The sequence below is a fragment of the Amia ocellicauda genome, chromosome 6 (assembly GCF_036373705.1).
Source record: "Amia ocellicauda isolate fAmiCal2 chromosome 6, fAmiCal2.hap1, whole genome shotgun sequence".
NCBI classification, from domain to species: Eukaryota; Metazoa; Chordata; class Actinopteri; order Amiiformes; family Amiidae; genus Amia; species Amia ocellicauda.
The window spans coordinates 30,050,936-30,062,997 of NC_089855.1; the positions used below are offsets into that span (position 1 = coordinate 30,050,936).

Consider the following 12,062-nt stretch of genomic DNA (forward strand, 5'->3'; position numbering starts at 1 on the left):
ATCAAAATCACATCTCCAGGAATGTTCTCCCACCCCAGTAAATGTAGATTTTGACCTCCATTACCCACCCATTGTCCCTGAATAGGTGTGTAGTCTCCCATCATCATCACCATAAAAAGGTTTACTGTTTAGAGATTTATTTTGAAAGGCTGTGGTTTAATGATCAGTTTACAAAGTGAAACGTATGGCAGAGACTATACATGCATGTTTTGCTTCTGTGTGAGATGTAGAATTCTCAACAGCCCACTGCTGTACTTAGTGTGACCTGAGGTGACCTGCATAACACTGTCAATTACAATTTAGCAGAGAAATAAGTCAGATATTTAGACTGTTTTTTTCTGATTTGCTTCTGTGCGTTGGTGCTGAAACTGCTGAATGCTACGACTGTTTAATTTTTAAATGTTTTTCAAGTAAGTGCTCAAAACCATGTGAGGATAGCATATATTCTACCAATGTGATATATAATTCAAAGTGATTTAAAACAATTTGTGCTAATTACACCTAATCTTATAACATAAATGTAGGAAGGACACTCCTGGATTAGTTCAAAGTATCTGTCTGTATCTACAGCAGATCCTTCACAAAATACAATTCATCTTAGTCCATTGACAGAGTCAAGTGTATTTTGCGTCAACTCATATGTAGCTCATAAGTACTTCTACACACCACACACACCATAAAAATAGTTCTAACTGTCTGTTCACGCCAACAGGATCTTCCTTGCACATACTTCACATTCAAAGTTATCCAAGATATTGAAGTAAAGTAGATATGTGTCTGGGACTCAGTCCTGTTGTACAATTGAAATTGCTAGCTGGCATCTTCAAAAGATCCTGTTCATGTAGTACAGCTTCTTTAACATACTCTCACACAACGTACTGTTGTCTCTTCACTTTCATAGGTGGCTGCATGCCAGACTCTTTTAATTCCTCTAATGGAACTGAGTCTGTACAGTACAGATAATGTTATAATTCTATGTATAACGTGATCCCTGCCCATTATTAACCCTATTTAAAGTTATCTGTTGGGGAGCAACACTTTATAAATCAAGTTGTCAACAGACAATCAATTGTGTTACGTTGTGTTGTGCTAAATATAATAATTGATCATTAAATCACATATACAGCTAAAGCAAGGAACATTGTGAAAGGAATGGCAATAAAAATGAATAATAGTAAAGGACAAAGTGCCTCATTTAAAGCATCCCCTAGCCTTGGTAATTCAGAGTTCAGTTGTAACAAAAAATAGATGACTTCGAAGGGTTTTGAAAACTGTCATAAAAAAAAAAAAAAAAAAAAACTGCAACATGCATAGTTTGATTATCTACAGCAGCAACTCTGATCACAATTTTGGCCCTGTGTGGTGTGTAACAGCTGTTCAATAAATAACATGGACAACATCTTCCTAATGACATAATTGCATTTGAATTTGTACTTGTTTAACCCTCCTATTATCTTTGGGGTCAATTTGACCCCATTCAATGTTTAACGTCTTTAAATACATGATTGACATCATTTTCTTTGCTTATTTAATGACTTTTCCTAATTTAATGGAGACAACTGGGTAAACATAAAATTAACATGATGATATGTTTTCAATGTCCTGTACACATTTTGTAGCATCAGTGTTCTTTGGGGTCAGTTTGACCTCAGGCTGTTTTAGCTGTATAAAACATATAAGAAATATCAACATTTTACACACATTTGTTTTGTTTTAGATGAAATTGAGGTGACTATAACATGCAATTTTATAATCTTCAAAAAACTTCCCTGTGCATTAGGGCCCTAATCTAACATTACCATACCTGTAGTATTGCGAGAACCACTGATATTTCACATGACATGGGGGGGAAAAACATAATTCCCACGAGGACATTGATAGTTCACCAAACATAGGGGAGGAGCAAACATAAAAGCTTGCACAGCAGCCTTCCAAACCATTTCTCTTGGTGCTCTGTGGGCTCTCTCTTTATGCGCTCTCTCAATTGAAAATGACCTCTAAGCAAAGGTTTTCTGTCAATGAGGTTTTTTCACAACTCTTTGACAGTGAAAGTGACATAAAGGAGAATGTGTCTGAGACAGAGGATAGTGTTGAGGAGGACCATGATTATGAGGCATCCTCCTCTGATGAGATTGAGACTCTTAGTGTTGACCCTCCTGTTGTCTCTCAACCACCAGCAGACACATTACCTTACAAAAATTGAAAGTTATTATGGTCCCTTTTCTCACTTGAACGACAGGGTAGACTTAGTACTGCTAATGTTATCAGAATGGTTCCAGGCCCCACCAGATACGCTGTCAGCCATGTCCAAGACATAAAATCAGCATCTGAGCTCTTTTTAACACCATCAATCGAAAAGGATATACTTGAGATGACAAACTTAGAGGGGAGGTGCATGTATGGGGACAGTTAGAAAGACTTGGATGTGACCCACTTGCATGCCTACATTGGGTTGCTCATTTTGGCAGCATTGTACAAGTCAAAAGGAGAAGCAGCAGCAAGCCTTTGGAGTGCTGACACTGGAAGGGCAATATTTCCAGCCACCATGTCTCTAAAGACATTTCATGTTTTCTCCTGTGTCATACGCTTTGATGACAGACAAACAAGGCAGGGCCGAAAAGAGCGTGACAAACTCGCAGCAATACGGGATGTATGGGACAAGTGGGTCCAGAAATTACCCTTTCTTTACAATCCAGGCCCCCACGTCACTGTGGATGAAGGTCTGGTTGCATTTCGTGGCCGCTGTCCCTTCAGACAATACATACCAAGCAAACCAGCCAAATACGGTATCAAAATATGGGCAGCATGTGACGCATAGTCCAGCTTTGCATCAAATTGACCCTGAACATAAATACATGCTACTATTCTTGATAACAGAAATTGTTGTTCTTTCCAAATGTTATAAATAACAAAAATCTGTACTTAGAAATAATATAAAGCCATTAAAACACCAAAAAGATCTTTCTTTCCAATTTTAGGTCAATCATTGAGATTTTATGGTGATTTGTATATTTTTCCATAGTCACGCAATAGGTATTCTGGATGTATAAGAGGGGGGTGGGTGGGGGGTTATGTTTTATTTAAAGGGCTACTATTTTATTTAAAGGTAGTCAACAAAGAAACATAAAGTACCTGACACATAAACTTGGGTAAAAATCATATTCTAGAGGTTTAAATTGCTGGGGTCAAATTGACCCCAAGGATAAAAGATGTTAGTAAATTTGAGGCTGACAGGAGGGTTAAGGAAAAGTTCAGCTATACAATTTGAGCATAGTTTGCACATCATTGGTTATTGTTGCCATTTTAACCTTTCTGGAGATTTCCCACAGTCTCCATGTAGCAGTTTTCTGGATTTCAAGACAAAGGAAGAAGATTTTAGAAAACCCTACCTATCCATAATCTTACAGTTTAGGCAAATTCTGCTTCTTGCTGACACTAACCCAAATAATAATCATAATCCTAACCCCAACCCTATACCATCATCATCAGCCTAAATTGATCTACTGCTGGGTGGAGGCAAGATGTTTCCACTTGCTTCAATCTAAAGTTTCCCTTTTCCATGTCACAACTTTTAAATGTATTATTTCATTTTCTCTTATGTGGTCTTCTTCTCATTTTATTTAATCTCTTGGGATCCATTTGATAACTTATTTTGTCCATCTGTGAACTGTTTTTGTAACTTTCCCACTGAAATCAGGACAGCAGAGTCCCTGACCACCTTCGATTACTCAAGACACGCCTATTCAGACTTTACTTGTAATTTTACAGTTTTTCCCCTGTGGGGTCAGCTTTCCTGTTAAATTGCACTTTATATCTACTTTTCGTCATACAACTTGCTTTTACATTGCTAGTACTCATGTTGTTTATATTATTTACCCCTATGTCCCCTTCCTTTGAGCTATTAACTATGACTTCACATCTTGTCTGCAATTATTAGCTCACAAATCTAGGATGTAGGACTTGTATTAATTGTATATTTTCTTATGCACTTACGTAATTGTGAACTTGTAAATTGTACTATGCTTTGATCTGTAATTCTAGACTGTATTGCACTTGTATAATGATCTTAAGTTTTGTTAGTCAAAACATAAGATTAGGGCGTCTGCTAAGAAAGAAATAGTAGTAGTAGTAGTAGTAGTAGTAATAGTAATGTGTTCTTGTAATGTGTCCAGCCATTGCCATTTTGATCATTTTCACTCTGTCATATTTTTTGTTTGTTCTTGGATTCAATCATTTATTTTTCTATCTCTTCTTGTTATTCAAGCATTAATCTTCCCATGCTTATTTGTGTCGTCAGATTCTATATCATTTTTGCATTTAATGAACAGGTTTCAGAGCCATAACTGAACGCTGGCAGTATGCCTTTATCAAATACTTTTCTCTTCAAGCAAACACGTGGATTTCTTTTCAGCAGAGTGCTGTTTCTTCCAAATAATTCATCCCATTTCCAATCTTCTTTTGATTTCACCCATAAGCTTTCCATCTGCGCTGATTGGTTGTCCAGGCTAAACATACCTTTTGACTTTTTCAAGTATCCGTTAATCTACTTCAATTTTGTTAGATTTAACAAAGCTGTTAAACATGAATTTGGTCTTACTCAGGTCAACTCAAGTAGCTATTATTTTATACTCTGTCGCAGCTTTATAAGTTAATTAGCCAGTGACGCACTGAAGCGCTGTGCGCTAATGATGTCATGTCTCTTTAAGAACTATTGACAGTTCTTGAGTGGGCGGGGCGAGCGAGACCTTGCGTCTATCAACATCCTGAATAGTTTAACTGCAAAATGGCGGATCGCAGAGAAGGTTGGTTGTGGACATGTTTTTGTTTTTTGGGGGGTTAGAAAAGAAACCAAACCACAAGCAGTGGTCCGGTATTCTCCTGGGATAGTCGGCATGATTAAAAATATATAGTTCTATATGATGTAGACAGTGTTGTGCCAGTTTAGCCAATGGTACGTCAAGAAATGACAGTCACTGGTACAGCTGTGGGTACCAAAAGTATTTTTGTTTTGAATGTCAATCACATCAAAAAAATAGATGCCTCATAAATCATTTAGTTGTCAGCAACGTTTGGACAACATATCTATTTTCTGCATCTTATTATTTAACTTACACATGACTTATCATGGTCCATACGTATATGCTTTCAATGTGACTGACATAAGAATGTATTAAAAACTACGATAGGGTTTGAACGTGTCCATTGTATTTGTGTAATTTACATTATTGCAGTATAGACAAACTAGCAAAGATGGAGGTGTATTGGTAAAGATATTGATTCCTGTCCTTTTGCTTGCGCACATACGGTATCTATGTATACATACACACACAAACATACATACAGCATAATCCAAATGCATATATATATATATATATATATATATATATATATCTTACAGGATGTTACTACTGCACACATTATCTTTCAGCAGATGCATGACACTGGGATGTTTCTCTTCAAATTTCAAATGATGTTGTTTGTTTTTGGGACTTTAAATGCAGTTTAATTAATTATGTGGCCCAACAGGATTAATCACATCCATCTTAAATAAATAGGCTACTAAACACTCCCAAATGGAAGTCTAACATTAAAAAAATTAATAACACATTTAAAGGCATTGAATAAATGAATTCATAAAATGAACTCCAGGTTCTTGGAAGTATATATATTAATACTTTACTGTTGGTGGTGTTTATGTAAATTACAATAATGAAACCTGATTTATATATCTATTTATTCATGTGGGCAGGGGAGATAATGTGGAGAAATGTAAGATATTCCAGGCTGTCTTTTGTGTTTATTAATTAAACTGAGTTCCAAGTCAACCTGAAAGGCATCATTGTAGATGTGTGACCCAGTTCAATTTGAATCTTAACTTTAAGGTGACTGAAGTTAAAATGGGTTTCATCCACTTTCCCTCCTTTCAATCTCAGCGTTCACCTTAAGAGATGCTGCAGAACGCCCTTTGAAATTGAAACCCTGCTGTGGTGGAAATCAGTTTCTAGATTGGAAAGGGTTCTACTTTCATCAGTACAGAGAAGTAGCCTTTAAAAGATATCTCTTTGGTCACCCTAGTCTTTGTATTTCTATGTAGGTTATATTTATTGTTTAAACACCCAAAAGAGAATTTGATTCATTCTTTATACAGCAGAACTGTTTGTTGTTGTTGTTTTTTTTGTTTTTTTAACTTTTCTTGTTTTCTGCTAAACATCTATAGTGAAGTTTTCAGTTTTAGTTTTCAAGTTGGATAATTGTTAGGATGCTTTACATTATCTTTTGATGTCCAAAGACATAGAGGTTCAGCCTGAAGGGTCTTGCCATGTAAATGTTGTCCTTATTGGAACCGCCATCAAAGAAACAAAACTCATATGTGTACTTTTTCACTCCAAATAAAGAAGAGAGTGACGATGACTCGTATGAGGTTGTGGACCTAACAGATTATGCCCGGCGTCATCAGTGGTGGAGCCGCGTGTTTGGGCAGAATTCTGGACCTATTGCGGAGAAGTACTCGGTCGCCACTCAGATTATGATGGGAGGAGTGACTGGCTGGTAAGAAAGCTATGATTGGTACTGGGTGAGCCTAGACTGGGGATAAATATTCCCAAAGGCCTGTTTTAGAGTCAGGTTTCATGTTGGAAATTAACTGTCCTGGGCTCCCGAGCGGCTTAGCAGATGAAGCCCAGATTAGACCCTAGAGTTCACACACCTGTGGTCTGAATCAGGACTATTCATACGTGACTGTGAAGGGGACTCCCCAAGCGGTGCCATGCAATTTCACACCAGCTGATGCCTGGGTTTGGTGAACCTGAAATCAAATTGGAAAGTTTTTTTTTTTTTTTTTTTTTTGGCTTCTGCTGCAAAAATACCTAATTAAAGACCTAATTTTCCCCCAGTTACCTATTTTGTATTTTCAGTCTTGGAAACAAAATCATAGTGGTTTAGTGGCACAAGAGATACAGGGTATCCATATCTAGAATCTAGAAAGCAAAGGGTTTCAGGAGGACTTAATGAAACTCCAGGTAATGTATCCTAGCCTGAACAGTCGAGTGCAAAGCAGTTTCTTTCTGTTTAGCTTAATTTATTCATTAAAGTGAACTGTGTTGCTCTCTTTGGCCAGGTGTGCTGGGTACCTGTTTCAGAGGGTGGGGAAGATTGCAGCAACAGCTATCGGTGGCGGATTCCTTTTACTACAGGTACACCATGTCTTGCAAAAGCATTTACCAAAATGTTAAAGCGAGAGGTGAAGTGCACAGGACTCTTTGGAAGTGTGGCATTAGCTTCTCTCAATAGATGCAATCACAGATATGGGGAAATTGTACAGTAATATAGGGTAGGCTTTTCTATTTTGGAAGAAGCTGCTTTTGCAGGCTTTTACCTTACTAAGCAATAAGGTTGAACTTATTTTTGCTTTCAATTCATTTTTTGTAAGATGGATATTTGTGTGCAGGTGCGTGTGTGTGTGTTTCTCTCTCTGCAAAGCTCAATAGATTAAAAGATCTGGAGGAATCTGCACACTAGTGTATGTTTGTGCCTGAGCATTTCAGTTTGGCTGTATTTTTTTGCTGAGCTTGCTAAGAATACTGTCTGGATAAACATGCAGGAACAATGCCCATCCAACAAAACATTAAAACAAACCTTTGACCCATCTGTTAATTGCAAATTCAAAATCTGTGCCGCCATTTCTTTTTAGCAGAGGCTACAAAAAAAAAACACAACCCACCATCAACTAATAGCTTATAATTTGTCAAACATTTTTATTTGATTCCAGTCTGAGTAAAGTTATTAAGATTACTGTAGGCTTTGTTTCTTTTTTCTGGTTTAACCTGACGAGTGTCTTTGAAATGCTGGAACTGGAAATAAATCATTTAAAATCTGTTCCTACTTTACAGTGTGCAAAAGACCATTGTATAATGTTGACTTTAAAAATAAAACACTTTTCTTGTAATACTTGCAGTGATGCTCCAAAGAAATCAAAGACCAGTTAAGAGATGCATGTGTATTATTTGCCAGCAATTGAATTGGTTCCTCTTATCATTGCTTTTGTACTTCAGTCAGATAATGACAGTCCTCACAAAGTGCAGGCAGAGTTTATTCATTTTCATTCAGGATAGTGAAGCTAACATTGTTTTGCTTCAGTTGCTATTTCATTGGCTATAAAAAACTAACAATGTATATTTTGTTAGCTCGCATACTTGGGGAAATTAAAAGAATCAAGTAACTGACCAACTAGTTTGGCCATTTTGCCAGCTTCCTCTATTTTCCAAAGAGGTCAGAAGGATAATACTTAACACTCAGTACTTATACAATATACCCTGCTTTCAGATTGCCAACCACAGTGGGTATGTACAAGTTGACTGGAAGAAAGTTGAAAAAGATGTTAACAAAGCCAAAAAGCACCTCAAGAAGAAGGCAAACAAAGCAGCCCCTGAGATCAACACATTCATTGAAGAGGTAAGGAATTGGTGGTGTTTGCCTTTTACACACTAAAATGATTAAACATAGTTGGACTGTCCACGCCCCCCACAACACTTCTACACCTGCGGTTTACAGTTTGTGTTGATGTGTGTGCATTAATGTCCTTGTTATACCTGTGACAGGCATTAAAACTGGCAGTTGACAAGGCTGGAGTTATAAAGGGGTTATGGAGAGAAAAACTATGTGCTAGTACAACACTTCAAGAGGGAAAAGATAGGCAAGGGTGGAAGTATACAAAGGGAAAACCACACACAGAGTATTTTCTTATTAATTTAGTTGAATAAATATTGTTAATTAAGCAATGCTTATTTATGAATTATATAGCTTGTGTTTACCACTGATTCAGTCTAGAGAAAACTGTAAAGATACTCTTGACTACAACTGTATGAGTATGAGGTTGTAATGCATCCTTTTGACTGGATGTGGTAAATGTTAACCTTGGTAATGTTCTAGAAATCAAAGCCACGCTTAGCACTGATGCCAAGACAAGGGACCGGAGAGTCTCAAGGTCAGAGGGGAAAAAAAAAAGTACACTGTGATCCAAGATCAGTAACATTATAGTCATCCTAATGCCAGTGGAAACCTACAGCTTTGGGTGGAGATTTAAAAAAATGGTGGTGTGATCAGTATTGAAGAGTATCATGTTAGGAATCAGTGTTTTCAATTAAATTAACAAATATTTCCTTTAGCTGTCATCTTCTGTAAATTATTTGCTGAACAAAACTAAGCAGTTTTATGTGACAAGTCTGTGTGGGTATTGGACAGAAATGATTTGTACACCAATATATTATTACTTTTTTCCATTCTTGTATAATTTGTACAATAATACAAAATATTTAATTAAGGTGACAAAAAGGCTTTCCTACTAAACAGCTTTTTGCCTGATAATCATATGTATGGAATATGCCCTGAGGTATTGTTGGGAAATTACACCAAAAATAAAACAAAACACTGAGCAAGTGTAAGGAAGACTAATTAAAGTATTTGTGTAAGTGATTAATATCTCACTTACACAGAAACTCACCAGAACTCAAAAAATGTCTTAAGTAATGTTGCACGTGTGAAAAGCAAGATGATTGAGATTATAATTTGGCATTTTCAGTCACAAAATGAATACTTGCTGATAGTTGCTAATTTTCTGTAATGTATTAGATTTGTTTTCTGTAATATTTCATGTTTAAAAAGAATATGCAGGATATAGCAGGTCTTCCCTACATAGTGAAAAGATTGATGAAAAATCAGGCAACAGTGCCCTCTATGGAAAGACAAATAAAAAAACAGCCCCCCCACACACAATTTCCCCAAATACTTCCATTGGCCCTCTGCATCAGCATATGCCCCCAGCCCTGTAGAATATGAGACCAGGCTAACAGACACTGCTGTGTTTGAGTCTGCTCCATTTTAGGCATGATGTTGTGTTGCATACAAATCTATTGATCAAGGCTGCTTTAATATTGCAATAATAATAATAATAATAATAATAATAACAATTAAAATCTTACGATTGTTCTTTTTTTCCCTTACCCATTTGTACATGGATGGTCATCATCATGGATGGCTTCCTGCTGAAGATGGATAATAATTGCTGCCTACAAACTTTAATAAATTAATAAGAGGCTCAGAGTTCCATGTTGTACAGCATAAACAAGCTCTCAAAGGATATCTGTAGCAGAATAGTGTTATCTGAATAACTTTCATTAAAATAGGGGAGAAATCTACACATTTTAATAATTAAGTGATTATTATTATTTTAATATTTTTTACTTTGTACATATTTGCTCAGGTCTTGAAATAAAGATAATATCTCAATATAAAGTCACAGCAGGAGAGTCAGTAAGGTTATGATATTTCACTGTCAGCTCCTTCCTCAAATTAAATGAGAAACACATCGTCCTAATTCACACCCTGCTGCCTTGGTAATGCCTGTTCCCCGCCATGTTAAAAGAACAAGCCAGCAACAATTAAATCTTTTATCTCTTATGACAAGATTCATTTTCTTTTCTCCCCACCCCCATTTGCTTTCACAGTCGACAGAATTCGTCAAGAAGAACATAGTGCTTTCCAGCGGGTTTGTGGGCGGTTTCTTGCTTGGCCTGGCATCGTAGACAACATCGATGGCCTGCCGTCATGCCGACCAGAAGAGCAGTGGATATTAACTGTGAGGATTTTCCTCTTGTTCTTCTCTGAAGGAACGGGTTAAGATTGGAGGAAGAGGGGATGCACAACATACAAATAACGGCATGCTGAGATGCTCCCCTTTTGCCGTGCCTACCAAACCGCCTCTCACTATAAAGTAAAACATATTGTTAGGTACTGTACATAGGCTGGGCTTTATGTTTCACCTTCCATTGCGCTTTTCTTTGCACCGTCATTGATGAGATCTAGATGTACAAATTACATTGAGTCATTCTGGAATTATAATTTTAACTGTGTCACACACTACTTCTCGGGGTGTCCATTTACAGGTCTAAATTATCCCGGGAATGTACAGAATCTTTATTTTTTGTTATGTCATTTATTGTGTGCCTCTATTTCATGATTTAACAATGCAATATATGATAGAAGAGGTGAAGTTATATTGTTGTATTTATTTCTGTGCTGGTATAATTATTAAAAATAAAATGTTTTTTTTTTTAATGATTTGTTTGCGCATTGTTTCTATTTTGTTCTGTAGAAATGTACCACAACCCTATGCATACACGATATCATGAATGGAGATTTTAGTCTTTAAAACAAAAGCTCAACTTAAGCATCCTTGACTTGGAGATAATATACTTAAGAGAGATTTAACAGAATGTGGATTAAATATGAATGAGCCTGAGGGTTATTACTCTAAAGATTCTCACAGACGTCTACAAAGAAGTTTGGAAAGTGAGTGCAGTATTGAACATCTGATGAACACCAGCATAACAAGTCTGGAGATCTACATGCCAAATTGGAGAACTTGACATATAACAAATACATTATTTAAAATTAATTAACAATTCTTCAATGTACTCATATGTTATTTAGAAGAGGAAACATCATTTGGAAATTAGAGTGTCATGTCTAAGCTTATGTCTAAGTCATGGCTTGCAGAATAGACTGCTCTCAAAGGGTTTCAGACAGGAAATGTAACACGTTTGTGTCGGGCTGTCACGCTAAAATAAATCATGAGGAAGTACATAATACAGAAAGCTATTAAATTCTGACATTATTTATCTGCCAATGGGATACAGTAATCAAAATTTGATTATTTTAAATCATGTTTTGCAAAATACTCACGACCCAAACATGCATTACTTAACATTAAGTAAAATAATGTTCCTTGAATAACATCGTTGTCTCTGCCCTACAAAACTATATTTCTGCAAGAACATTTTTGTTCCTGGTAGATTACAAACCACTTGAATCACTCATTTAGTCATTTTAAATAAGACAATACATCTAATCAGTATAGTAATCATAATATAACCTATTATTTTTATTTCTTGGGATGTTAGATTGCAAATCATAATACTTCAATACAATTATTATTTTTGACTAAAATTAGACAAAGTTGATAGTTATTTTGTACTGCACTGGTTTTTAACAACAATACAACATTA

At 36.2% G+C, this 12,062-nt stretch overlaps 1 protein-coding gene across 2 annotated transcripts; it reads left to right on the plus strand.

The window, feature by feature from the left end:
* Positions 1–4,732: 4,732 nt before the first annotated feature.
* fundc1 (FUN14 domain containing 1) lies at positions 4,733–11,117 on the plus strand. 2 transcript variants are annotated; one of them, XM_066706826.1, is made up of 5 exons: positions 4,733–4,802; positions 6,396–6,549; positions 7,118–7,193; positions 8,323–8,451; positions 10,503–11,117. In XM_066706826.1, exons 1-5 carry the CDS (start codon positions 4,784–4,786, stop codon positions 10,578–10,580), a joined length of 456 nt encoding a protein of 151 aa, XP_066562923.1. In that variant the 5' UTR covers positions 4,733–4,783; the 3' UTR covers positions 10,581–11,117. The 2 variants fall into 2 exon arrangements, with proteins under 2 accessions (XP_066562923.1, XP_066562922.1); XM_066706825.1 differs by lacking the exon at positions 4,733–4,802 and having other exon boundaries at positions 6,110–6,549.
* The last annotated feature ends 945 nt before the right edge of the window (positions 11,118–12,062 follow it).

Excerpts from the sequence above, each read along its gene's own strand:
- fundc1 (XM_066706825.1), top strand. The coding sequence starts at position 6,326 with ATGTTGTCCTTATTGGAACCGCCATCAAAGAAACAAAACTCATATGTG. Across the intron at positions 6,550-7,117 it reads ATGGGAGGAGTGACTGGCTG|GTGTGCTGGGTACCTGTTTC; the intron begins GTAAGAAAGCTA and ends CTCTTTGGCCAG. Across the intron at positions 7,194-8,322 it reads GCGGATTCCTTTTACTACAG|ATTGCCAACCACAGTGGGTA; the intron begins GTACACCATGTC and ends CCCTGCTTTCAG.